Source organism: Bos javanicus, chromosome 19, assembly GCF_032452875.1.
Source record: "Bos javanicus breed banteng chromosome 19, ARS-OSU_banteng_1.0, whole genome shotgun sequence".
In the NCBI taxonomy this organism is placed as follows: Eukaryota; Metazoa; Chordata; class Mammalia; order Artiodactyla; family Bovidae; genus Bos; species Bos javanicus.
The window spans coordinates 33,663,329-33,691,281 of NC_083886.1; the positions used below are offsets into that span (position 1 = coordinate 33,663,329).

The 27,953-nt window shown below is 47.0% G+C and overlaps 1 protein-coding gene across 1 annotated transcript in view; it reads left to right on the top strand.

The window, feature by feature from the left end:
• The window catches only part of LOC133232123 (heparan sulfate glucosamine 3-O-sulfotransferase 3B1), a 43,089-nt gene extending 28,193 nt beyond the window's left edge, over nt 1-14,896 (top strand). The window contains exon 2 of the mRNA XM_061391126.1: nt 11,057-14,896. Coding sequence (XP_061247110.1) covers nt 11,057-11,675 — 619 coding nt within the window. The 3' untranslated portion in view covers nt 11,676-14,896. The remainder of the gene's footprint in view (nt 1-11,056) is intronic.
• Nucleotides 14,897-27,953: the final 13,057 nt, after the last annotated feature.

Sequence of the window (27,953 nt, forward strand, 5' to 3'; positions counted from 1 at the left end):
AGCGGATTCCAGAGGGGAAGCCCACACGGATCAGAAGTGAGGGCGGGTCGGGTCTACACAGAGAAGAATCTGTCCAGGGAGGGACAGCCTTCCCACATCTGTCTGTGCTGCCGAGGTCTCCTCTCCCTCTGGGTCCTGAGCTCTGCCCTCACCCCCCTGCCCACAGACAGGCTGATTTTACTTTCTAAAGACTGCGCTTCCCAGAAAACTTTTTTTTCCTCTCTTTCTATTGATCAAAAACAATTTTTTTTTCCAGGAAACGGGGGGCACAGATTACTCTGATTTCACATGGTTTGTGCCCGCACACAGTGAGGTCTAATAAACATGAGCAGTGCCCCAGAGCGCCCAGACACAAAAGGCTATTAGCTTTTAATTGAAACCCTCCCTCTGCCCCCCAGCCCCCCCAGTCCCTTCCAGGAACAGGAACTCAGGCCTTTGTGAAGCAGGGTCTATAGTGGAGGATTCTGCCAAAATGAAAGGAATCTTGGGTTGACCCAGAGCTGCGAGATGCTCTTTTGAGCACCACCCCCTTATGGCACTCAAAGGCTTTTCATTTTCTGAGCAGTATTGAAATTCTCATACAATGGAGGCCAAATCCTTGCGGTGGGGGTTGAGGGGTGGGAGGGGCGAAAGGGGCGAGGGCTGGCAGAGGAGGGGGCCTGGGGGAGTCCATCCTTTGTTATGTCTCTTCTTTCCTACCCATTACCTTTTTTTAAAAAAGTAAGTAAAAAGACCCAGTACACTTCATAATGAATAATGACATCACTTCCGGGAGCCCAACTGCTCCAGGGACCAGAGAAACAAGGAGAACAACAGACTATTTATAATTTCATTTTAAATTATTTTAAACACTCCCGAAGGAGTTCTTTGATATGCAAACATCTCGCCCAAACGGAGATAATTATTTATGGAGATGTGTGGCCCTTTGAAAGGGAGCTTTCCAATCCTTGGGCTCAGAGACTTCCTACAAAGGAAGAAGTTTCCAGATAAGAAGGGGCCGAGGGCTGATCCCCACCTTCCTCCCAGCCCTCCTCCCTCCTCCCCAGGGAAGAAAACTGCTTTAAAGATGAAACTTCCCAGGGTTACCACTTACAGCTCGAGTTACACGTCTCAGGAGCAACCATGTCTCCTCGTCCACAGTCGAGGTTGCAGGAAGAGTTCCTTTCTCATCTCTGCAGCTCTCATCTTCTGCAAGGGAAGAGAAGCCACAAGCCTAGACCTTCGTCTTTGTCCCCCATCCACCTGAAGTCCACTGTGACTTACAAACTCACAAGGGAGAAGGACGCTGCCCTGGGGACAGTTTGGGGTACTCACCTGGGATGGAGGTTCAGGGCTGGTAGACAGGCCTTCGGGAAACAGGACCCCAGCTGCCCACACTTGTCACAGCAGAAACCTCTCCGATTAGGATGGTAATGACCCTGGAGACTGCTCTTTTTCTTCCCCCTAGTTTTTTTTTTTTTTTTTTTACTTACTTTTGGTTCTGCTGGGTCTTCATTGCTGTGTGGACTTTCTCTAGTTGTGGCGAGCGGGGGCTGCTGTCTAGTTGCGGTGTGTGGGCTTCTCCTTGCGGTGGCTTCTCTTGAGCACGGGCTCTGCAGGGCGCGTGGGCTTCAGCAGTTGTGGCTTACAGGCTCAGCTGCTCCGTTGCACAGGGGGTCCTAGTTTCCAGACCAGGGATTGAACCCACGTCCCCTGCACTGGCAGGCGGATTCCTAATCACTGGACAAACAAGGAAGCCCCTCTCCCCGGTTTTTCTTTTAAAATGATTTAACTCCAGAGCACCCAGTGCCCGCTGAAGCCTGGGGACATGTCCCCCTGCCTCTCCCCCCAACCTGTCAGCATCTGTCACCTCCTGGACTGTCAGCAGCTTTGCACTTTTCCTCCAGGCAGCATCCCCCCCCCCCTCCACGCCCCCAGCAGCCCTTTCTACCCTTTTCAAGTTGGCCACTTGAGTGCTTCCCTGGCCTCAGTGATGGGAGGTTGAGGCACTCAGCCAACCTCAGCCTAACTCCCTCCCCTGCGGACCAGGCAGGGCAGTGGGCCTCTGAGCCCAGGAGGAAAGGCTAAGGGAGAGCAGTCAGATCCCAAGAACCCAAGGGCATCCTTTCGTAAAAGAAGGCTTGTTATTTTTTGTTTTCTGAGTTTATTTTTTGTCATATATTTTCAAGGCAGGAAGTTGGAGAGTTAGTCCCTTATGCTGCTTACAGGTTAAGATGTCCTACCTGTGTTCACAGGTCAAGATATCAGGGACAAACCCCAGGAGGAAAGGGTTTTCTTTCTTCCTGAGTGGTTGGGGGTGAAGGAGGCAGCATAGAGAATTTAAAGGTGCCGTGGCCCCAGCATCCCAGGAGGAGCCCTCGGCCCGGAGTTGCAGGGGAAGGCGAGGGTACGGAAAAGACTCACATGAGCACGGCCCACCAGTGCTGGTGGCCCAGGCTGAGGACACGAGGGTGCGTGACCCCGGCCTTCCCAAGGAGGAAGCCGTAGTCCACAGACAGGATGAGGACAGACAGGATCTCAACCTTCTTCTTCTTTTTCTTCTTTTTTTAAGCAGTTTTAGGTTCATTGCAAAATCAAGCAGAAAGGGCAGAGTTCTGGAAACCAAGCATGGGCATTCAAATGAGGGTTCAAGAACATTCCCATGCACTTCCTGCTCCCCCTCAATCACAGCCTCCCCCACCACTGATACCCTCCGTCAGAGCGGTCCACTGGTCACAACGAGCTCACACCGACACATCAGGTGTCACGCCAAGTCCATGGTTCACAGCAGGGTCCACTCTAGCTGAGCTGTGTTCTGTGGGCTTGACTGTGTGACATGTTGCCACGTGTCCATCACGATGTATCATTCAAGGTGTTTTCACCCTTCTCTGCTCTGTTCAGCGTTCCACTCCCTGCATCCCTGGGATCCCAGGGCTTTTGAGTTTTGCAGCTGAAACTTGCGACTTAACAGCTATTTTTTTAAAATGGCACCTTATTTGTTTAGCCCTTCTAAGGGGGGTATCCTTACTTCCCACACCAATTTGGGACTGTGAGAGGAGGTTTGACTGTTTACTATCTGTTTGCAGGGTGGGAGGAGAGATGTAACCTTCCTAGAGAGGCTGATTATTCTGTTTGTAAAGGTTTCTCCTGGCTGCACCATGGGCTTTTGAGCTCTCAGAGGCTGGATGTGGGCTTTGAAAGTGAAAGTGTTAGTCAGTCATTTCTGACTCTTCAGTGACCCCATGGACTGTAGCCTGCCAGGTTCCTCTGTCCATGAATTCTCCAGGCAAAAATACTGGAGTGGGTAGCCATTTCCTTCTCCAGGGGATCTTCCCAATTCAGGGATCGAACCCACATCCCCCGCAATGCAGGTGGATTCTTTACCATCTGAGCCACCAGGATGTGGGCTTTGGGAAGTCTAAAGATGATATGGCATCGTTGCTCCCTGGCCTGTCCTCCCCACCCTGAGTTTGTCCTCAGGGCAGTTTATCAGAATTTGACCTTCTCTGTGGTACTGATTTACAGACCAGGAAGCCAAGGACGCAGGGATGTGGGGGTGGGGTGGGGGATGGGGGACAAGCTAGTTAGGAGCCAGAACTGGAAGACAGAGACCTGGAAACAACTTGTAGCTTCTTCTTCTTTTAAAGCAATGGTAAATAGATTTGTGATGTCAAAACGTCTAAGTCTATTGACCATTTTCTCTTCTCAATCAATATTTCCGTCCCGATGGTATCAACACAAGGATTTGGGCAGCCTAGGGCCATTTGTAAGGGGATTTGCCTTGTGCACAGAGTTCGATTTTAGATTTTGATGGAAAGGAGCAGTGCAAGAGAAAGAGTGGGGAGTGAGGGAATTGAGCTGGATTATGACTGTGATGCTGGCTGTTAGACAATTCTGTGCATTTGTCCAAAATCATAGAACTGGACAGGATGATGATTTATGTAAGTAGGTTAAAAAGTAGGTTCTAAAAAGGAAGAAAAAAGATCTTTATTGGAGGTCAGGAAACATGAGACTATTTCCTTTATTTTTTTTTAATTGGAGTAGAGTTGATTTACAACTAATTTATGTTAGTTTCAGGTGTGCAGCAAAGGGATTTAGTTATACATATACCCGTCTCTATCTATTTAACTATTGGAGAAGGCCATGGCACCCCACTCCAGTACTCTTGCCTGGAAAATCCCATGGACGGAGGAGCCTGGTAGGCTGCAGTCCATGGGGTCGCTAGAAGACTGTGTAACTTTCAAGTAGACAACCTGAGCGACTCACTTTCACTTTTCACTTTCATGCATTGGAGAAGGAAATGGCAACGCACTCCAGTGTTCTTGCCTGGAGAATCCCAGGGACGGGGGAGCCTGGTGGGCTGCCGTCTATGGGGTCGCACAGAGTCGGACACGAATGAAGCGACTTAGCATCTATTTAACTATATCTTTCTTCAGATTCTTTTCTCATATAGATCATTATAGAATATCGAGTAGCATTCCTTGTGCTATCTAGCAGGTACTTGTTTATCTATTTTATCTATACTCGTGTCTATATGTATATATATATATATATATATATATGGTGTTTCTGGAACCAAACAAAGAGATCATCCTCCCATCCTCCCCTCTTTCTAGTTTTCCTCAGTCCCAGAGGGAGCTGGGCCCACCCCACCCCATTGTGGCTTGCAGCTTTGTGTGCTCTCTGAAGTTCAAGTTCATTCACTTCCATCATCTGTTTTGTGTCAGTGTTTCAGCATTTGTTTGGCTGTAGTGCGATGGGTTACACCCATCTCAATAATCTTCCTCTTTTTTCTTGTGTAACTTGCCAGTTCCAACAATAAGTTCAATTGCTGGACTCTGGGAGCCGACATGCCATCCAAAGAGAGAAAAGAAGCAGAAAAAGAAAATTAGGGCAACACTGGCTGCTGAAGAACATCAGAATTACAAGGCTTTTAGAACTTGTCTGGTTCATTCAAATTTCCTCCGCCTGTTGGCTTGAAGGTTTGTTTTTAAGAGTCTGCTTTCCGAGGTAACGCATAAGAGCCCCGTCGAGACATGGGCTGTTCATTATAAACACTGGGCTTCTCCAAAGCCCGTGACGGCCACGCCCCTCGGGAGGCTGAGTCCACAGGTGGGCTCCCAGCTACTCCTGAGTCTGGCGAAGGCACAGGTGCAGGTGAGCGCCCAGACCCGGGGCTGAGATGCTGTATCCTCAAACCGGACTCTAGACATCCTCCTGGTTCACCTGCCACAAGCCTGTGAAAGAGGAAACGGCCCAGTGGTCATTTTGACCTCAATGCATCTTAGTGTCATGAGCTTTTCAAAAATGAAGAGACCTTAGTTTCATTTTAAGCCATGAGTTTGGCAAAAGCGTAAATTAGATAATTCGGGGCTTGTACTCTTCTTCACCTGGTTGTTTTTCTCTTTCTTCTGTTTGTGTTGATATTATCTAACTTGAGATGACGAAAGATTTAGATGCATCTTTTAGTCTCATCACGCGAGTTCCTTCTAGTTCTTTCAGTGTGCCTCCTTTTGTTTCACTCAGAGCCTGATTTGTGTTTGAGAGTTAGCTCGGTGTAGTGTGTGTGTGTGTGTGTGTGTGTGCGCGCGCGCACGCGCACATCTCTCTGCATCTGCACACAGGCATGTCTTTGTTGTTGTTGAGTTGCTCAGTCGTGTCTGACTCTTTGTGACCCCATGGACTGTAACCTGCCAGGCTCCTCTGTCCATGGGATTTCCCAGGCAAGAATACTGGAGTGGGTTGCCATTTCCTTGTCCAGGGGATCTTCCTGACCCAGGGATCGAACCTGTGTCTCATGCATTGGCAGGTGGGCATCACCCTCCCTTTGGGTCCTGGTCTGCTTTGGCAGGGAGGATACGACCCCAAGTTCTCTAGACTTCACTCCAGGAATTTGGTTCAAATCCTGCCTTGGATTAGCTGAACAGCTTTTGTTCTGTTAACAATATTGTTTTCTTGATCATGGGGGCCCTCTATCACCACCCAGCACCGTGCCCTACACCCATAGGTGCACAGGGCATCCGCAGAATAAGGGGCTGAAGTACAGAGCAGCTGCCAGCTCATGGATGCCCCCAGGGTGACAACTTCCAGCCTGGCTGCAGGTTGGCATCATCAGAGAGATTCCCCTGTCAGGACCCCACCCACAGGGGCCTGATTCTGTGGGTCTAGGGCAGGGCCCGGGCATCCAGCACCCTCGGCATCAAGGCTGAATCCCGCCACTGCCAAGGGGCCCATTGCTTTCTTTTGAGTTTCCTGAAACATGTTGAAAGCCTGAAATACCCGCTGCAAATCCTGCAGTTTCCCAGGTTCCTGCTCCGTGGTCCAGGTCTTTGAGGGCCCTGATGCTCCTAGACTGGTCATCCCCAGGCCTGAATGTCGTGGGTGGCACCTGAAACCTCTGCTTAGCATCTCTTCTTCTTGTCCTGAGGATGGGTGGGTGGGAGCATGCATCTTCCTGAGACTTGCCCCAGAGAGACCTCCAGGTCCACTGGCTTCATAACAGTGTGGGGAATGTGTACCAGGTGTGGAAGAGTGTCCCTTCCTCCCCACGTGGTGGAGAGGGGAGGATGGGGTGGGGATGGGGGGCAGCGTCTGGCAGGAAGAACTACTGTTCCATCCTGTCCTGATCCCCCAGCCTCATCCTATGCAATTAGCAGCAAGCGTGTGTGAGCCTAAGACATCTATTGTTTCGAAATCTGACTCATCTTTGAACAATTATGATCATAGTCATGTGATTCTAGCCCTGGAATACCTATTATTAAGATGCTAATCTCCAAATGAGAAGAAGAAATACAGGTATCTCTTTAAAGAAAAGACAGGTGTGTAGCTCTTTGTATATTTCATCATAATAGGGTAAACGCAGAAGGCTGGGTGGAGGAGGCGTGTTGATGGTATCAGAGGGCCTGACTCCGGGTCTCAGCTCTCGGCCTACTGGCGGCGGGTGACCCTCCCGGTCAGCCCCAGCTCCCTCCTCAGTAGGTTGGGGCTGGCAGTGCTCTCTTGAAGGTTTGTGCACGAGGGATTAGGTGAGGCGCAGTATGTGAAAATTTCTCTGACAGCCCCAAAGCGCCGCCTAGATTATTAGCTGTGGCTATCAGTTTGAGAAACTGGCTTTCCTAATGAGCTGCTCAATTTGACTGCAACCCACCTGCTGGCTTGGGAGGCCCGTCCACGGCTGGAGCCACCACTGGAGGGGTCACTGGGGTGAGCTGCAGGGCCCACGTAAGGGGGGTCACCCTCGGCCATGTCTCCATCCTTTCTTCTCAGAGCCACTGCTGTGCCCGGAGAGGTTCTGAGTGTCCGGACAGGAGAGCCTGGCCAGTGAAGGATGCGGGTGGGAAGAAGCTGGGCCCAGGAAGTGAATAGGAAAGGGCTTCGCTCCAGGACCAGGGGTCCTGGGAGGCAGGGAGGGTGGAGGGTGACAGAAGAGTTGTTTGACAGAGGCAAGAACAGAGTCTTGCCTCTAACTGCCCAGATGGGTCAACAGCACACTTCTTGGGCCATGCTGGGGAGATGCCCCACTCTGTCTGAGCCCAGGCCTCGGGACCAGGAGAGAGGAGGAAAAATAATTTTCCCTCCTTTCAAGGTTCTTAGCTGAGATGCTCCCACCCCAACCCAGCTCCCTGTAATAAAAGACAGTCAACAGAAGAAAAACAAACAAGTTTAATAACATGTGTCCCTCCTGTGTACAAGGGAGATGCCCAGGAAACCTGAGCAAGTCTTGGAAACAGCCCAAGCCTCCATCTTAAATGCCATCTCCAGCTGGAGACAAAAGATTTTCGGAAGGGCGAGGCCAGTTCTGGGAGGTGGCGGGGAAAAGCCCAGTAGATAAGGGCACAGCTGTTGGGGAGACTTAACTCCATGGATACGAGATTCTAGAGATATAGCCAGTCTTCTCCTCCTGGTACAGACAGGAAGACACTCTTGTTATTCAGTCGTGTCCGACTCTGTGACCCCGTGGACTGCAGCATGCCAGGCTTCCCTGTCCTTCACTATCTCTCGGAGTTTGCTCAGACTCATGTCCACTGAGTCTACGATGCCATGCAACTATCTTATCCTCTGTTACCCTCTTCTCCTCCTGCCTTCAATCTTTCCCAGCATTTCCCTTATAAATATAAATGTCTCTTACTAAAAGTTAGCATTAACTGGTTTTCAGAGCCTTTCAACGTCCATTGTTTCTTAGAAATAATCAGCCTAAAATAATCCTTAACCCAAAGAGACATATTTCGTGTGGCTTATTCTACTCCCCTCCCCCTGCCACAGAAATGCACCTGGAAACCCATGGAGAGGACTCAGGGAGCACCTGCTGAAATGATGGAGAACCCCGTAGCACATTCGCCCATCAGCTCTCTGTGTCCACACCACACACACTCAGGGAAAGGCGGCTGTGGAGCCTGCAGTGGACGGGGACTGAGACTCCGTGTCAGCAGTTCCCCAGCTGTTATTGATAAACAGGGAAAGTCTTAAGACCCTGAGTGCTTGCTGACATCTGTGTGCAACCTCTGGACTGTCCTGGGGAGACGGGCTCCTTTGGAGCTCATACTGCAGCGTGGCAGGGGGTCACCCAAGAATCTGACCCTGGTCCAAAGATGCATTATGGCTGAGTAGGCTGTGCCTTTGGACTATAAGATGGTGACCGTTTCCTGTTCCTTTTCTGCGCATCCTGATATGGGCTCTCTCACTTGGCCATTTTGTTCCATGATCGCCAGGCCCTTGTTTAGGGACGTCGAGGGGATGCATGCAGCAAAGATTCAGAGGTGGTTCTGGAGCCTAGGTGGGCAGAGAGCCACGTCCACTCTTCCTGAAGCTTTGCTTGTCCCAGGGGCATCCCTGTGGCTCCTCTACAGGTGAACCAAGGGAGTGACCACTCCCTGCGTGTGACCCTTGCCTCCTTGCACCCTTTCCCTGACGCTGTCAACAGTAGGGAACTGACAACCTTTCTTTGGCACCGATTCGCTCCCAGACTCGGTCCCAAGGAGAAACCCTGGGTGGTGGGCATCATCCTTTTTCTCACAGACCAATTGAGCAAATGGAGGCATGGACAGGTGAGGGGCACACACCTCAATCCACGGGGTGCTGAAAGTCAGACCAGGGGCTGGACTTCAGCGCCTGTGCTCGGTCACTCAGACCCTCTGCAGACAGACTCCAAACCTGCCCCACGTGCGTGGCCCTGGAGAACGTGGCGGGTAGGGTTTTCTTCAGTCATAGGGATAGCACTTGGATTTTGACTATTGAACCCTTCTTGTAGACTTGGTCTAGATGTAGGTGGCTGAACACAGGGAAAAAATTCGGACTTAATCAGACTCGACCTGCTTTTGAGGGAAATGCAGAATAAGTTGAGAGCTAGGCCCTCTTTAATCCTCCATCGAATTAGCCTGATGACAGGGCTACCTTCATCTAAGTGGTACATGGTCAAAGTGGGTTAATCCAGCTTTAGCTTAAGCTGGGGCTGGTTGCAGGGTTGTGGGGCCACCCCCCATCAGGGAGACGCCCGCTTCCTCTAATTCGCTGTGAAGGAGGAGTCTGTTGCCCTTTCTGGCTCGTGTGAGTTTATATCATCATTTCTATAAACATGTCCGTAAAGCACTTTGGTCTCAGCAGATTAGGGATGGCTTGAAGCTGGACGTTTAGAACAGCCTGAGTGTTAGGTGCTCAGTCACGTCGGACTCTTTGCGATCCCGTGGACTGCAGCCTGCCAGACTTTCCTGTCCTCCACTATCTCCTGGAATTTGCTCAAGTTCTGCCTATATAGTTACATTTAAATTATGCAGCAATAAATAAATATCATACAAGTCTCTCTCTCCCTTTAAAAATATTTATTTATTAACTTATTTATTTTGGCTGTACCGGGTCTTGGTTGTGGCATGTGGACCCTTCATTTCCTCACCAGGGATCAAGCCTAGGACCCCTGCATTGGCAGCAAGGAATGAGTCTTAGCCACTGGACCACCAGAGAAGTCCCTGTCTCTTTTTTAATTCTTTATTTTTAATTGGAGGATAATTGCTTTATAATATTGTGTTGGTTTCTGCCATGTATCAACATGAATCAGCTATAGGCATTCACATGTCCCTTCCCTCTTGAACCTCCCTTCCACCTGCCACCCCATCCCACCCCTCTAGGTTGTCACAGAGCACTGAATTTGAGCTCCTGCATCATACACCAGGGATCTATAAAAAATAGATTTCCACCAGCTAGCTATAAAAAATGGAATCTGAAGTAGTTTTGGAGATTTCTAGAATTGTGTCTCAGCAAATTCTCTCTTCGCAGCAGTTTATACTTCATCTGAATCCTCCCGATTTCTTGGCAGCTGTGTGCCTCGAGGCCTTCAGGGATGTCTTTCACAGTGAAGGCGTTTGGTCAGTGGTCACTGTGGCGATGCTAGTACACCCTGACTGGCCCAGGGGACATTTTCCTTCCCGTGTCCACAGGGTTTTTGTCCCAACGTGATAAGCACAGCAAGGCAGGAAAGCGAGGACACGTGGACCCCAAAATCTCTAGGCGCTCCAGGTGATATTATTTTGAAAGGCACGTATCCAGAGGCCAGAGGTCTCTGTGTTCTGAAGTCAGATATTCGGGGCCATCTAAAAGCTGAATACCCCCCAAAATAAGGGAGAGGTGACACTGGGGGGAAGATCTCAGAGAAGGTCGAATCTTACTCCTTCTACTCTAAATTAAAGTGCCTTCCCATCCTAGGTGGAGAGCATCTGGCCTCCAACCTTCAGATGGGACGTACCTATATCTCTCAGCTCTGAAATTCGACTTGCATTGAAATTAGATGGGGCCACGATTAAAAGTACTGACATTGCCACTCGGTGCTCTGTGATGACCTAGAGGGGTGGGATGGCGGGATGGGTGGGAAGGAGTCTCAAGAGGGACGGGATATACGGATACATACAGCTGGTTCTTGGGTGTTATACAGCAGAAATTAACATATTTAAAGCAGTTACCCTCTAATTAAAAAATAAATCAGAAAAAAAAGCAAGAATAGCAAAAAAAAAAAAAAAAAAGTATTGCTATTGAGACGTGTGACCAAAGAGCTGTGACCTCTGACCCGCCCTGGTCTGTTTGCTCCGCGCAGGGACCTGATGCCGAGGACCCTGGACGGCCAGATCACCATGGAGAAGACGCCCAGCTACTTCGTGACGCGCGAGGCGCCCGCGCGCATCTCGGCCATGTCCAAGGACACCAAGCTCCTGGTGGTGGTGCGGGACCCGGTGACCCGGGCCGTGTCGGACTACACGCAGACGCTGTCCAAGCGGCCCGACATCCCCAGCTTCGAGAGCCTGGCCTTCCGGAACCGCTCGGCGGGCCTGGTGGACCGCTCGTGGAGCGCCATCCAGATCGGCCTGTACGCGGAGCATCTGGAGCGCTGGCTGCGCCACTTCCCCGCCCGCCAGATGCTCTTCGTGAGCGGTGAGCGCCTGGTGCGCGACCCGGCCGGCGAGCTGGGCCGCGTGCAGGACTTCCTGGGCCTCAAGCGCATCATCTCGGACAAGCACTTCTATTTCAACCAGACCAAGGGCTTCCCCTGCCTCAAGAAGGCGGAGGGCAGCGGCCGCCCCCACTGCCTGGGCAAGACCAAGGGCAGACCCCACCCCGAGATCGATGTGCAGGTGCTGCGGCAGCTGCGGGATTTCTACCGGCCCTTCAACCGCAAGTTCTACCAGATGACGGGCCACGACTTCGGCTGGGACTGATGGCACCCTCTTGGGCTTAGGAAATATTGAGAGAGATTATATGTATGTAAAATGTACAGAAATCTATTTTATAATAATTTATTTTTAATTCATAAGCAATTAATTCACTAAGCTGCCTAGCCACACTCTTTTAGAGAGTCACGTAATCTGTTAACATTCCAAAGTGTTTTCTGATATTTTCTTGTCCTTGCAATGGATGGTGCTTCCATTTTTTTTTTCCTCCTTTGAGTTTCCTTTCTACCCATTGTATTTAAAGAAAAGCACAACTTGAGATTTTTGTTGTTACGGGTATGCAGCCTTCGATCGCTGTCTGGATTCATTTGTCATCTCCTTGTTCTGAAACTCCAGTTTCCCTGGCTGCCTGGCCACCTCTGGGAGCTCTGAGGTGACAGACTGCCACGTGGCAGCTTCCTCGGCCACTTTCTGACACGTCCAAGGGCGCAGACTCCAGACCACAGTGCTGGGTCCGCCGCCCCGCCCCCACACCCCCTCAAGTCCACTCAGCACTGGGGAGAATCGCTACTTTGGCAGGGACATCCATGTCCTCTTAGAGCCTGCTGGTGAGGGGTCAAGTTCATGGACTTTAGCTTTTGATTTTGAAGGCTGCCGCCTTGCCTCCTCTTCTGCCCCATCCCCAGTTCATCAACTGGCTTGAAGTGTATGTAAATGTCAGAACCCCCTCCGCCCCCCGCCCACCACCCCACAGCACCTTTCCCAGGTCCTGTGCTTGGCTGCTGCTTTAGAAATAAAGATGCTCCCTTCTAATTTGCATGCGAGTGCATCATGCTCTGTTCTCAGGCAGACAGTCTCTGCCTTGACACACCAAAGAATCCCCCCGGCTAGCAGAATGACCAGCATAAACCAGGGGTGCTGGGTGTCAAGACCTCAAGGGGTCAGGTGCCTTCCCTCCTGACTCCACCAAGATGCCAGGACCAGCCCCCGTTTGGGGTCTGGAATTCCTCTCCTTGAAATTTCTAGCTCATCTCAGACAACATAGTCTGTAGCCAACAGCCAGACAGAACCAGGAGTGGCTCTTATAAAAAGAGACTGGGAACGCTGGCCTCGTGTTGCCTGTGACACTCGAGCCTGGGCTGTCTCTTGTTCTAGCCAGGCCCTGGCAGGAGAAGTACCAGCCTAGTAGCTGCTGATGTGGAATGCTGTCCTCTGCTTCTCTCTGGAGGGAGGGGTGGGGTGGGAAGGCTGGGGGAGTCATTTGATGCTGACCAGCTAGTGGCTCTTGGGTAACCGTATAGCAATATGACATAATAATAATAATCTCTTCACTTGATCCTCAGTTTTCTAACCCAGAATGGTTCTACCATCAAAGAACTGTCATTTGCATTATACTTTCATCAAGGAATATATGGGAAGATGTGGTCAACCTGGTTGGGTTGCAATAGTTACAAAGGACACTTTTGTCTGTTCTATGCGATAACTCGCTCGCTAGAGAAACAAAACACTGGTCTTTAAGGGATGTCTTGCGGATAAGCTGGTTTGTCTTTGCCCACGTAGCTAGTCTGTGCTTAGCAGCAAAACTGTCATCATGTAGGTTGGGTATAGGAGGATGGACATGGGGAGGGGGCAGGGAGCCGTGCATTCCTGAGATGCTATAATCATTCCATAGCTTTGTTACTGCCTCTACCAAGCCGAGGTGAACCTGCACTTAGGGGAACGCCCATAATCACGGGGTGGTTCTCCCTTCTTGCTGCTTGGGTGTCAAAGACATCCTCATAAGGGTGCTGATTGATCATGCATTTCTCCAGTCAGAAAGCTAATTAGAAATAAAACCGGAACACCGCCTCTTTTCCATTACAGTAGAACATGGCTTCAAGTCCGAGTCAGTCCACAGCCACCACCTGCTCCTGCGCCGTCTGCTTTCTGGCCGCTTTGGTGCCCTGCTGTGGCACGTGATGTCCAGTTGCAGAGTAGTTCAGAGAAGGGCTTGCCACAAAGCCGTGGGGGAAATGCACACAAGCTTCTCCTTCCCCTCCGGGTCCCTGCTTGTCTTTTCAAGCTGGACCATTTTTGATTAAGTTGTTTATTCTCTGCCTTAAAACTGAAACAGGAAATCCTCAGCTTGAAGGAGGGTCATTTAGTCATGAACACTGAAGTGAGTCAAGGTTCCATTCTAGGTCAAATCCTTGAATCCAAACAGATGTTGATAATTAGCATTGAAGGACTAGAGTGAGTTTTTCCGTAGAAGACAAATAAATCATATTTCCTGTGCATCTCTTCCTAGGGGTCTGAGGGCTTGCGGTTTCTGACTGCTCCCGACAGCTCCCAAGGTTACACTCCATCGCGTGATACTTATTACAGGGCCCACATGCCTTCCTCCTGGAGAAGTCAGGCAACACATAAAATCAGGCCTTAACTTTCTTCCTGTTCCAGCCATCTGCAAGATCACCAACTTAACTTTTTCGCTGCTAGAAGGCAAACGCCATATCACCTCTTGGCAAATTTTGTCCTAACACATGTTTTGGGTTTCTTCCAGGTTACAGGAAAAGCTCTGATATTCATGAGGTACTCTTTACTCCACTCAGTGTGTTTAAAAACAAACAAAAATGCTGAGAAAAAAATCGGAGGTTTCTGTTATTCCTATCTAGCCCACGCTGTCTTTGAGGTGTTTGTCCAGGAGTCTGTGAACTTGGTACGTGGGACCTGGAAAGGTGTTTAGGTACACAGACTGCATGATGAACATCTAGTTGGAAGATGAAGGAGGAGAAATTGTCTCCTTCCTCCTAGGAAGTCACTCTGAGTGACAGGTACATTATAGACATTGGAGAAACAGAGTGTCAGGTCCTGCCAGGATATTTTCATAAGAAAGGAAAAATGGAAGAGTCCATTCAACTAGAAACACTCAGTGTCGAAAAGGCCAAGGTGGAAGTCGATGTCCTTTTCTTTTCAGTTGATCAAGAAAGATGGTCAATAAAACTTCAAGGTGTGGTTAGATTTTTTTTTTTTCACTTTTATAACATTAATTTATGACTGAGTTTCGTTCAACCCAGTAATCTGAAATACTGTGCAAATCCTAGCTGTTTCCTCTATAACCTGGATGTTAGAATAGCCAATATGTACAAAAAGGAAAAAAAAAATTAAATCAAGTATTTTGTCCTATGTATAACACAAATTAATTTTACACAGAGAAAGATGTTTCTAGGAAAATGAAATTCTGGTAATTCATACTATTTCTTTGTATGAACAAATAAAATATATTTTACCAACTCGTGGGTACTTCTGTGTTTTATTATGTGTTGTGGATGGACAGGGAGGTGGTGGTTGTTGTTCAGTCACTAAGTTGTGTCCAAATCTTTGTGACCCCATGGACTGTTGCCCACCAGGCTCCCCTGTCCTCCACTTTCTCCTGGAGTTTGCTCAAATTCACATCTGTTGAGTCCGTAATGCTATCTAACCATCTCATCCTCTGGCACCTTCTTCCTTTTTCCTTCAGTCTTTCCCAGCATCAGGGTCCATATCTTTAGCAAACAACCTGTTTTCTTTTAACAAAGCATACCATCTCCATGGTTATATGGTTTATTATTTACTACTTTAAACATTCGATTCATTCTTCTACTTGATATTTTAAAATTTTCAATTGAGATTTACTTTCTGGTGGCATTTTATTTTATTGTTATTTTCTAAAAATATTTATGTCTTTGGCTGTGGTCTTATTTGGTCTTAGTTGCAGCATGTGGGATCTTTAGTTTTAGCATGTGGGATCTGGTTTCCTGACCAGGGATCAAACCTGGCCCCCTACATTGGGAGACGGAGTCTTAGCCACTGAACCACCAGGGAAGTCCCTCTGGTTGCATTTTAAAGTAGCCGACACTAAGTTAATAAATTAAGGCTCAAGAATCCTGACCTCTTATTTTTGTTTGTTTTATAAGCCTCTTTATTGAGGCGAGATTGGTATACAAAAAATGTGCATGTTTAACGTATACCACTGGATGAGTTTAGTGTAAGAACACACCCGTGAAACCAACGCCATAAACATAGCCATCACCTCCAAAGTCCCCCCCACCCACTATTTTTATTTATATTTTTGTGGTAAGAACATTTTACACAAGACCCGCCCTCTTAGCAAACTCTTAAGAATCCACTATAGTATTGTTAACCGTAGGCACTATGGTGTATATTAGGTGTCTTGGATTTAATTCATTTTGTGGAACTGAAATTTTATTCAATTTAAAAAGGAGACACCTTAACAGTTTCAAGTGAATAGCCATTCTCTCATGCCATAAAGAAGCGATTGTAATTAAAAGCATAAATATTAATAGAACAAAAACTAATTGATGCTAATAATTCCTAGTTATGTATAACTCGAACCATGTTTGCCATAAGCTTACCTCTGCTCCTGGCAAAGGTCACTCCTGTTGAAGGCTTGCACTTAACCTGAGATGTGCATTCTTGCCATGAAGGAGGGAAGAGAATTGAAGAGGGAACGATTTGCTTTTTGGGGTTGAGTCCAGCTTACCATTTTGGAAAGGTAGTGAGAAGAGCACCCCTCCAAATGGGGGGATGCCTGCTGCTCAGCTAAGAAATAGGTCTCCAGTTAACATTTGGTGTTGAAAAGCCTGCATTTTATAGAGCTCACTCCTTCAAACCCAGGAGTATGCCACTGGTTGATATATTTGTGGGTCTTGAGTGCTGACCTGACCTCGCACCCCAGCCCGTCAATTTCTTGCTTTTTCTACAGAAAGGTAATAAAAGGGACCTAAAATCTACTCATTAACCTGATGGCACAGTTTAGAGCAGTATTTCTCAAGCTTGGGCAAATACTCGGATGACCTAGAGAGGTCTTAAAAATTACTGACGCTCTAACACACCTCAGAACAATTACATTAGAATCTCCAGGGGACAAGGCCCCAACACTGGTACAAAAGCTCCCTGAGCTTGCACTTGGAGGGCATTATGCTTAGTGAAATAAGTCAGACAGAGAAAGACAAATACTGTGTCATCTCACTTATGTATGGAATCTAAAAACGGCAAACTTGGGGAAATAGAGCAGAATGGTGGTTACCAGGGGCCGGGAGTGGAGGAAATGGGGAGATATTGGTCAAAGGGTACAACATTCCAATTATAAAAGCTTGAGTATTTAACATATACCATGGTGATTATAGCTTATAATACTGTATTCTGTACCTGAAAGTTGCTAAGAAAGCAGATCTTAAAGGTTCTTTCCACAAACAAAAAAAGAAATGGCAGTTATGGGACAGGACAGAGGAGCTCGTAGACTGTAGCCAGTCAGGCTCCTCTGTCCATGGGGTTTTCCAGGCAAGAATACTGGAGTGGGTTGCCATTTCCTCCTCCAGGGGATCTTCCTTACCCAGGGACCTAACCCAGGTCTCCTACATGGCAGGCGGATTCTTTACCTTCTGAGCCACTAAGGAAGCCCAGCTGATACAGTGGTGATCATCAAATTGCAATTTAATTAATTTATTGATTGATTTGGCCACGCTGCATAACCTGGCAGGTGGGATCTTAGTTCCCTGACCAGGGATCAAACCCATGCCCCTGCAGTGAAAGCGCAGAGTCCTAATCACTGAACCACCAGGGAATTCCCTAAGTTACAATTAATAAACATATTCAATCAAGACATACCCTTTCAACTTACACAATGGTATGTGTCAGTTATATCTCAGTAAACCTGAAAAAATTTTTATAATATGAAAATCTCCCCAACTGACTCTCTAATATGGAGCTGAGGCTGAGAGCCTTGGTTCTCTGTGTGTGTTTCTTGGACCACATCAGCATTCCCTGGGAACTTGATAGACACACAAATCCTCGGACCTGGTATCAGACCTACTGAGTCAGAAGCTCTGGGTTTCACGAGCTTTCCAGATGGTTCTGATTCCTACTAAAGTCTGAAAACCAGCGTGTGAGAGCCTAGACTTCACTTCAGTTTAACACTGGAGAGCTTGGATTCTTCTTCAGGTACCTTTTCCTCTGCTCCATGTTCTTTACTGAGAACAGCACTAAGCAGTCACCCCTTGGAACTCTGGGTCTTCTCTAAGGGAAAGTCCATCTGGCAGCATTTCAAACAGTGGTCATCACCACCTGGTGTCCGTCACTCCACTGGGTCCTCTTTGATGTGGCAGCCCTCAAGCTATCATCACTAACCTATTCCTGCTGCTGCTGACAAGCGCTCAGTTGTGTCCGACTTTTTGTGACCCCATGGACTGTAGCCCTCCAGGCTCCTCAGTCCACGGGATTCTCTAGGTAAGAATACCGGTGTGGTTGCTGTGCCATCCTCCAGGGGATCTTCCCAACCCAGGGATGGAACCCTGGTCTCTTATGTCTTCTGCATTGGCAGGTGGATTCTTTATTACTAGCGCCATCTGGAAAGACTGACCTGTCCCTGAAACTGCCCAAAAGTGGGATGACAGATTTATCATCAGGGATTTTAAAAAGAGAGCTCAAATCCTTGAAATCCCTAATGTCATCTTCCGGTCTCAATTCAGTCTTCACCAATATATTTCTGGCACTTTGTATGGGATCTATTGTTATTTCTCCTTATCCTTCACAACTGAATACACAGTTGACTTCCTCAGGGGTGCTGATGGGCCATTCAAAGTGGAAGATTCCTTCAGGGTCACCTTCTCAATTACAAGAAGCTTATCTGAACAGACAGTGCCCATCACTAGCATCTAGTTTTTTTTTTTTTTTCATTCCCACTCATGTTTATTATACTGGGGGTTAAAGTTGATCAAGTGCTCACGGTACTGCCCAAGACTTGCTGTAGTCATACATCTGCGGGCTCAAGCCTGCCTTCTCCAGTTGAGAGCCTGGGATCGTCTGTCTTATGGGAACTAAAAGGGGCTTAAGGACCCCAGGGCATAGAGTCCTGAGAAAGGTGAGTAGAACACACTGATGCTCGTCCCTCCTCCCTACATATCTGTGCAGGTGTCAGAGGCTCTTTTTCATCTTTATAAAGATGAAGCTGTAACCATTCTCCACAAATCTTGACCTCAAAATTTGCGTGCTTTCTCTTTCGATATCTTTAGCAGAAGAAGGAGCACCAGACGCCACCACGTCTCCATCTGAAGCGTCAACAACAGAAGGCTCCGGAAGTCCTCAGGAAGGGGAGTCGTCTGATGGGAGGGAAGTTCAGAGATGCCTGTTTGGGGTGCGCTGTTCGCTATGACTTGGAGCAGGAAGAGGCTGAGGCCAGAGATGAGTTCATTCATTCAGTAAATATTTACTGAGTGCTTATGGCTGCTCCAGACACAACCTAAACAAGACACATTTCCTGCCTCGAGGAATTCTTGGGGGAGGCAAAGATGCAACTCAGTGTGATAAAGGGCGGTGAGGAGGTACTGTGGGAAGCCAGGACAGCGGGGGTCCAGCCAGACGTGGGGTGGGGGAAGGGAAGGGCCAAACCCTAGGACCGGTAGGATGCCACCAGGTGATTGGCTGGACGGTGGTCAGGAGGCAGAGGAAGAGAATCAATCCTTGCAAGAATGCAAATATGCAGGAATCCAGCCAATTGGAAACTGTAGGCGGATCCATGGGGACTTGCCCCTTGGGGGAGGGGCAAGAGGGTTCTAGAGGGGCCAACAGAAGATGGTATCACAGGCAAGTTCAAGCAAGCAGTCCAACTATTTTTGAGCTGCAAACTCCTCCAGCCAGTTGCGCCCCACCCCCCACCTCCCACCTATTTGGACGTCTCCCTGAGCATCTCCAATAAAAGCATGCCCCCAGTTGAAATCCATTCAATAGGTTCTCCTTTCTAAATCTTCCCTTGTCTCGCCTGCTTGTAGCACTCAAACCAGAAAACTTGGAGGCTTTCTTGGCATCTCTTTCCTGCACATTCCTCGCGTCCAATCCATCATGAGTCCTGTCAAGACGACTTCCAGAAGTCTCCCATATCCATCCACTCCTTCCTGTCCTCTGACACCTGGTACAAGCTGCCATTGCATCCGTGCACTCCTGCAGTCGCCCTGCACCTGGCCGCCCACGCGTTTCCTGCTGCTCCCTGCAAGCTCTTCTGCTCACAGAAGTTGGCAGCATCTTTTAACACAACTCAGATTGGACGGTGCACTCCTTTGGCTAAAAGCACTTAAACAGCCTCCCGTTACATTTCACATAAACCCGGACCCCCTCATTTGTCTTGGACATCCCTCCTTGGTCCCCTCGCTCCAGCTGCAGTAGTTTTCTTTCTCTCTGTGGATACTATTCTCCTAACTCCTTGCCCTGCTAACCAGACACTCACCTTTCAGATCTCAGCCCCCATCTGCTTGAATTCCTCAGGGAGGGTCTCTTCTAACGGCCTGTGGTGGATGGTGACCCCTGTGAGCCACACCTCCTGACACTCACATACTAGGGTATCATGCTGACTTGCTGATGTGACTGCTTTAACCAATAGAACGAAACCCAGGTGGAGATGGGAAGAGAAGAAGGCCGCACCCGTTGCCATAGTGATAGGGGGGCATCAGAATCAGGGCCTGGTTGGGGTGGTGGCTGTGGCAGATCCTGGCTTGCTGACCAACCCCTGCCTTTCCAGGTGACCTGCTTACCCAGATGTTACATTATGGGCACCACCAGTTCAAATGAGCTCTTTAAGTATCTGGGAGCCTGGAAGGACAGGTTGAACTGTTGGAAATCAGAGAAGATCTTAGCCAGACTGGGGACCCTGGGGAAAAATGTTATTATTCCACTGAGTTTTAAAATAATAATTGTTTCTTTTTTAAAGGGTTTTGTTCTGATACTATTGAACTCTTTTTCCTCAGTGATCTATGAATGGAACCAAATGTCCAATAATAACTTGGTCAATAGCTGTGGAATATTCTCACCTTGAATGTTTGTTCTTCAAGGCTTCTTGGCCTCTTGGGGATCCAGGCATTTGCATAGCATCAAACAATCTATTGGGGCTTTCCAGGTGGTGCTAGTGGAAAAGAATCTGCCTGCCTGTGCAGGAGATGCAACAGATGCAGATTTGATCCCTGGGTCGGGAAGATCCCCTGGAGTAGGAAATGGCAACCCACTCCGGTCTTCTTGCCTGGGAAATTCCATAGACAAGAGGAGCCTCGTGGGTTACAGTCCATGGGGTTGCAAAGAGTTGGCCACAACTCAGCACACACATACACATACATAAACAGTCTATTGCATGAGGCATCAAGTGTTTCAAATTGCTGATTGATGACTTGGTTTAATGCAATTTATCATTAAAGTTTTTTGTTTATTTGCTAAGTCATGTCCGACTCTTCAAGACCCCATGGACTGTAGCCTACCAGGGTCCTCTCTCTGTGGGATTTCCTAGGCAAGAATACTGGAGTGGGTTGCCATTCTGAACTTCCCATTCAGGGGGTGCAGGTTAGATCCCTGGTTAGGGAACTAAGATCCCACATGTCTCTCAGCCAAAAAATACAAATTAAAAAATTAATGAAAACAAAAATCAATGGCCAAAATTGCAAAAGTTGGAGATTTTTTTTTTTCACTGTTGGAAGAACCTTTATCGCCATATGTGTACTTAGTCACTCAATCCTGTCTGACTCTTTGTGACCCATGGACTGTGGCCTGCCAGGCTCCTCTGACCAGAGAATTCTTCAGGCAAGAATACTGGAGTGGGTTGCCATGCCTTTCTCCAGGGGATCTTCCCAATCCAGGGATCACATCTAGGTCTCCTGCACTGCAGGCAGATTCTTTACTGTCTGAGCCACCAGGGAAGCCCCCTGATTGCCATACCAAGGATAAACTCAAGTCTATCAAGAGAGGTGAAGCAAGTGTCGAAATAGTTACTCACCTTTCAGGTGGTCCATCCAGGACTTACCCTCCTGTCTGACCCTGAGTCTGTATCTTTTCCAGTAGAATAATCAGCCTCAACTTTTAAAGCAAATGTGGACAGAAACAGTGCCTCCCTGGGGTCGAGAGCTGCTCCCTTCTTTGCGACCAGCTCACCAGGCCCTGTTCAGGGGTCTGCTCTTGCCCATGGCCTTGTGGGTTGGCCTGCTTGGAAACTATACTACTGATAAGAAAACCCATTTAAGCTCTTCATGGAACATTAGCATCTTTCCCTTTGGCAGGCTGTTCTGTGCACTGACTGCCCTATTTCAGAGGCAAGAAACATAAATACGTCCCTGAAAAAATAAATTTTGACTTGAAGAGTTGGTAAAATTCAATCCTCTATCGTCTCGATCATCTTCAGTCCCTAAGATGGTGAAATAACATTTCAAAAGTGTCGTAAAGAAAAAAAAAATGTGGTCTGGAAATGCAGTGATTGATTTGGAGGGTCTGACAGCTCTAGTACTTAGCTTGGAATTTATGAAGCAAAAGCTTTAAAACTGAAGCCAAGAAAGTTTTTTTAAGTACTACTATTTCCACCTAATTAAGGACTGTCATACAAGTATGATTTATCTACAGTTATCACTCATGATAGTGTGGAATTATCCAAGTCTTTTTTTTTTTCTAATGACTTTTCTGCATTAACTCAATCAAGAAACTTTCTTAAAATATTATCTTTCCCCTTTTGGATAAGGAAATTAGTGCCTACTTATTATGCAAAATTTAAAAACTATAGAAAAATATAATGGGAACATAAAAATCATTTGATTCCTACCACCTGGAATTAATCATGCTGAACACCCATAGGTCAAATATTCAGTTGTATATAAATTTATTCATGTATATTATATAGACTAGATAAAAAATATATAATTTTGTATCCTACTTTAATTATTTAACAGAACTTATTTACTCATTGGAGAAGGCAATAGCAACCCACTCCAGTACTCTTGCCTGGAAAATCCCATGGACGGAGGAGCCTGGTAGGCTGCAGTCCATGGGGTCGCTAAGAGTCGGACACGACTGAGCGACTTCACTTTCACTTTTCAGTTTCATGCATTGGAGGAGGAGATAGCAACCCACTCCAGTGTTTTTGCCTGGAGAATCCCAGGGACGGCGGGGCCTGGTGGGCTGCCGTCTACGGGGTCGCAGAGAGTCGGACACGACTGAAGTGACTTAGCAGCAGCAGTTTACTCATTAAACATGCTTTTGACAATACACATTATTAGAAAACATCATTTTTAATGACTGTAAGGTAGTCCGTCTTATGCATTTATCATAATTTCTTTAGCCTTTTTCCTGTTACTGGAAAATCTACCTGTTTCCAAATTTTTTACTATTACAAATAATGCTTCAGTGAAAATTCTAGACATACTTATCCATTTTGGATTATTTTCTTAGTCTAGATATAAGCAGAATTAGTAGACAAACACAGAATCAAAGGCTATGACCTTTATAAAGACATCATGGAATTGCTTTCCCTCTTTTAAATTTTTTTAAATTTAATTTTCCTAAAATATTTGTTTATTGGCCTTAATTGCGGCACTAGGTGGACGGAGGAGCCTGGTGGGCTGCAGTCCATGGGGTCGCTGAGGGTCGGACACGACTGAGCAACTTCAATTTGACTTTTCAGTTTCATGCATTGGAGGAGGAAATGGCAACCCACTCCAGTGTTCTTGCCTGGAGAATCCCAGGGATGGGGGAGCCTGGTGGGCTGCCGTCTATGGGGTCGCACAGAGTCAGACACGACTGAAGCGACTTAGCAGCAGCAGCAGCAGGATCTTTTTTTCTATTGTTGAGGCAGGAGGGCTTAGTTGCCCCATGCCATGTGACATCTTAGTTCCCTGGCCAGGAATTGAACCTGTGTCTTCTGCATCGATAGGCACATTCTTTAACCACTGCACCACCAAGGAAGTCCCACTTTCCCTCTTTTTTAGCCATAGTTATCTGGGAAAAAATGGATTTTCTGTAGTATCAGATGAAAAAGAGTAGGATATGAAATTGTATCTTCATTGTTATCGCAATGATTTAAAACACATTGAAATATGTGTTATGCAAGAATATTGTCGTGATTGCCTCTGAGTAGTGAATTCTTTTACTCACTTCTTTAGACTTTTAAAGTTTCTGGTGGACAGTCTTTCTGGCCTGCACCCCATGACACAGTTTTATGGGCCACCATAGGAAGCTGTGTTCACCTCTAATCATGCTCTGCTTTTGTTTGCCTTAAATTCTCTATTCACATTTTTCTTCTCTTTTTTCAAGATGTTTGGTTTTATAAATGAAAGTTATGCATGTCAGTGAATTCTTCAAGGCTTCCAACCTAAATGACATCTCCCTGAGTCACCTGCCTCTTTCCACACCTCAGAAGGCACTCAGTTTCAACTCGTTTTGGGAATTTTTTTACACTGTGTCTCCTTCAAAGCCTTCTTATGCCAGATTACTCCAAAATCACATTTTATTAGTAGACACACACTTAGTGCTGAAGCCTTAAAGTTTTCTTCCCATAATTCATGTCAAAAAAAGGTTCAAGGTAAATTAAAATGAGCTTTTCTCAAGCTTGGTGCATGGCCAGGATTAGATCCATCCATGATTCAGAACCATTTAATTTTAAAGAGAAAAGTATTAAGTTATAAGTACAATTGCAATTACTTAAGTTGCATGTAATTACTAAAGAGTTTTAAAGCATACTGCTTTTTAAAAGGTCTTAGTTATTACAATACACTTACTCAGAATACATTTAATGATGACCTATGATATTCTGACAGTGGGTGTGATCCTTGACCTCATACAGGTTAAGACTCTGTTGAGAGGTAAAATAATTCTAGTACTGAATCTGGTTATGTGGGTTTTCCAGCACCACCAAGGAGATGGCATCAGATCCATGAGTGAGGTCTCAGTCTGATCAGATTGTCCTGCCTCCTGCTCCAGATCCCAATCACAAGTCCAGGTTGTCATCGGCCTCCTGACCACATGGCTATAGGTGGGAGGATCTTACAAATCCCCTCTGTGGGTTCAATTAATTCGCTGGAGTGGCTCACACAGTCCAGAGAATTTTACTCACTGAATTGCCTGTTTGGGCTTCCCTGATAGCTCAGTTGGTAAAGAATCCGTCTGCAATGTGGGGAGACCCCGGTTCAATTCCTGGGTTGGGAAGATCCCCTGGAGAAGGGATAAACTACCCACTCCAGTACTCTTGGGCTTCCCTTGTGGCTCAGCTAGTAAAGAATCTGCCCACAATTCAGGAGACCTGGGTTCGATTGCTGGGTTGGGAAGATCCCCTGGAGAAGGGAAAGGCCACAACAACCTGTGGAAAATTCTTAAAGAGATGGGAAAACCAGACCACCTGACCTGCCTCCTGAGAAATCTGTGTGCAGGTCAAGAAGCAAAGCTAGAACTGGACATGGAACAACAGACTGGTTCCAAATAGGTAAAGGAGTACGTCAAGGCTGTATATTGTCACCTTGCTTATTTAATTTATATGCAGAGTACTTCATGTGAAATGCCAGACTGGATGAAGCACAAGCTGGAATCACGATTGCTGGGAAAGTATCAATAACCTCAGATACACAGATGATACCACCCTTATGGCAGAAAGCGAAGAAGAACTAAAGAGCCTCTTGATGAAAGTGAAAGAGGAGAGTGAAAAAGTTGGCTTAAAACTCAAAATTCAGAAAACTAATATCATGGCATCCAGTCCCATCACTTCATGGCAAATAGATGGGAAAACAATGGAAACAGTGAGAGACTTTATTTTTTTGGACTCCAAAATCACTGCAGATGGTGATTGCAGCCATGAAATTAAAAGATGCTTGCTCCTTGGAAGAAAAGCTATGACCAATCTAGACAGCATATTAAAAAGCAGAGACATTACTTTGCCAACAAAAGTCTGTCTAGTCAAAGCTATGGTTTTTCCAGTAGTCACGTATGGACGTGAGAGTTAGACTATGAAGAAAGCTGAGCACCGAAGAATTGATGCTTTTGAACTGTGATGTTGGAGAAGACTCTTGAGAGTCCTTTGGACTGCAAGGAGATCCAACCAGTCAATCCTAAAAGAAATCAGTCCTGAATATTCATTGGAAGGACTGATGCTGAAACTGAAATTTCAATACTTTGGCCACCTGATTCAAAGAACTGACTCATTGGAAAAGACCCCGATGCTGGGAATGATTGAAGGTGGGAGGAGAAGGAGACAACAGAGGATGAGATGGTTGGATGGCATCACCGACTCAATGGTCATGGGTTTGGAGTTGATGAGGGACCGGGAAGCCTGGCGTGCAGCAGTCCATGGGGTCACAAAGAGTCGGACACGACTAAGCAACTGAACTGAACTGAACTGACTGAAATTGCCTGTTCAGTAGGTCCCCTACACATGAACCTTCAAGTTGTGAACTTTCAAAGGTTCGAACGTGTGTTCCATCCATGTCAGGCATGAGTGACACTGAAGCTTGTCCTCCAAGTCTCCTATTGTTGATGATCCTTCAGCTCTACCATCTCCCACCTCCTCTCCCACCTCCAGTCAGTAACTCTTCCTGCCTGTTCATGGATGCCAACCCCTGTTTGCCAGCTGTTGTACTGGACTACTGTACTTTTCAAAGTACCATACTGTAAGATTCAAAATATCTTCTTTTTTTAAAAAATGTACTATATGTGTAGAAAGTTTTATAAACCTATTACAGTACAGTAGGGTTTCCTAGGTGGCTGTAGTGGTAAAGAACCCACCTATGATTTCCCTGGTAGCTTAGTTGGTAAAGAATCCACCTGAAAACAAAAACAAAACAAAACGAACCCACCTGCAATGGGGGAGACCCCTGTTCAATTCCTAGGTCTGGAAGATCCCCCTGGAGAAGGGATAGACTACACACTCCAGTATTCATGGGCTTCCCTGGTGGCTCAGATGGTAAAGCATCTGCCTGCAATGCAGGAGACCTGGGTTCAATCCCTGGGTTGGGAAGATCCCCTGGAGGAGGTCATGGCAACCCACTCCAGTATTCTTGCCAGGAGAATCCCCATGGACAGAGGAGCCTGGCAGGCTACAGTCTTTGGGGTCGCAGAGTCAGACACAGCTAAGCGACTAAGCACAGCACAGCACAGCCAGTGCAGGAGTTGTAAAAGATGCAGTTTCAATCCCTGGGTAGGAAAGATCCCCTGGAGTAGGAATACCCACTCCAGTATTCTTCCCTGAAGAATTCCGTGGATAGAGGAGCCTGGTGGGCCACAGTCCATAGGATCATACAGAGTCAGACACGACTGAAACAACTTAGGGTTCATTATGGTACAGAACGATATAGCCTGCTGTGCTGGTTGGGTAGCTAGGCTAATTTTGTTGGACTTATGAACAAATTGGACTTACAGATGTGCTCTCAGACTGGAACTCATTCGTATCTAGAGGAGTTGCTGTGTGGTAAAAGATATCACTCCCCAAAGGAACTACCAGATGGAAGAGAGGCACAAAGCAAAAAGTGGGAAAAGGATGCATGGATGAGATTAGTGTCATTTAAAGGAGACTGCACAGAGCTCCTCGGTCCTTCCCCCAGCTAAGGACACGGCAAGAAGTCCATGACTTGAAAGAGGACCCTCTCCGGACCAGGCTAGCCCCCTGATCTCAAAATTCCAGCCTCCAGAACTGTGAGAAATAAATGTCTGTTGTTCTGAAACTACCCAGAGAAGGCTGAACGCCAGAGAATTGATGCTTTCAAATTGTGGTGCTGGAGAAGACTTGAGAGTACCTTGGACTGAAAGGAGACCAAACCAGTCAATACTAAAAGAAGTCAACCCTGAATATTCATTAGAAAGACTGATGCTGAAGCTGAAGATCCAGTATTTTGGCCATCTGATTCGATGAGCCAACTCACTGGAAAAGACCCTGATGCTGGGAAAGATTGAAGGCAAAAGGAGAAGGGGACAACAGAGGATGAGATGATTAGATATCACCACTGACTCAATGGACATGAATTTGAGCAAACTCCAGGATACAGTGAAGGTTAGGGAGGCCTGGCATTCTGCAGTCCATGGGGTCACAAAGAGACAGACAGGACTTAGTGACTGAACAACAACTGTGGTATTTTATTATAGCTGCTTGAATGGACAAAGACAGCCTGCAGTATCATTGTTTGAGCTACTTGCCTGATCCCTGGAGGCATTGAATTTCTAAGACCTAGTGTAGAGGTGTGTGCTTAATTTTTTTTTAATTGTTATAAGATATACATAAACCTTACCACGTTGATCATTTTAAAGTATATGTTCAGGAGTATTAAATTCATTCATTTTGTTGCACAACCTTCACCACTGTCCATCTCCAGAACTTTTTTCATCTTCCTAAACTGAAACTCTGTCCCTCTTAGACACGAATCACCTGTTCCACTCCCCCAGCCCCCAGCAACCTCCATTCTATCTTCAGTCTCTATGGATTTGACCCCTCTACGAACCTTCTAAAGTGGAGTCATACAGTATGTGTGACTGGCTTACTTCTCTTAGCATCTATCCTGCAAGTTTATCCATGCT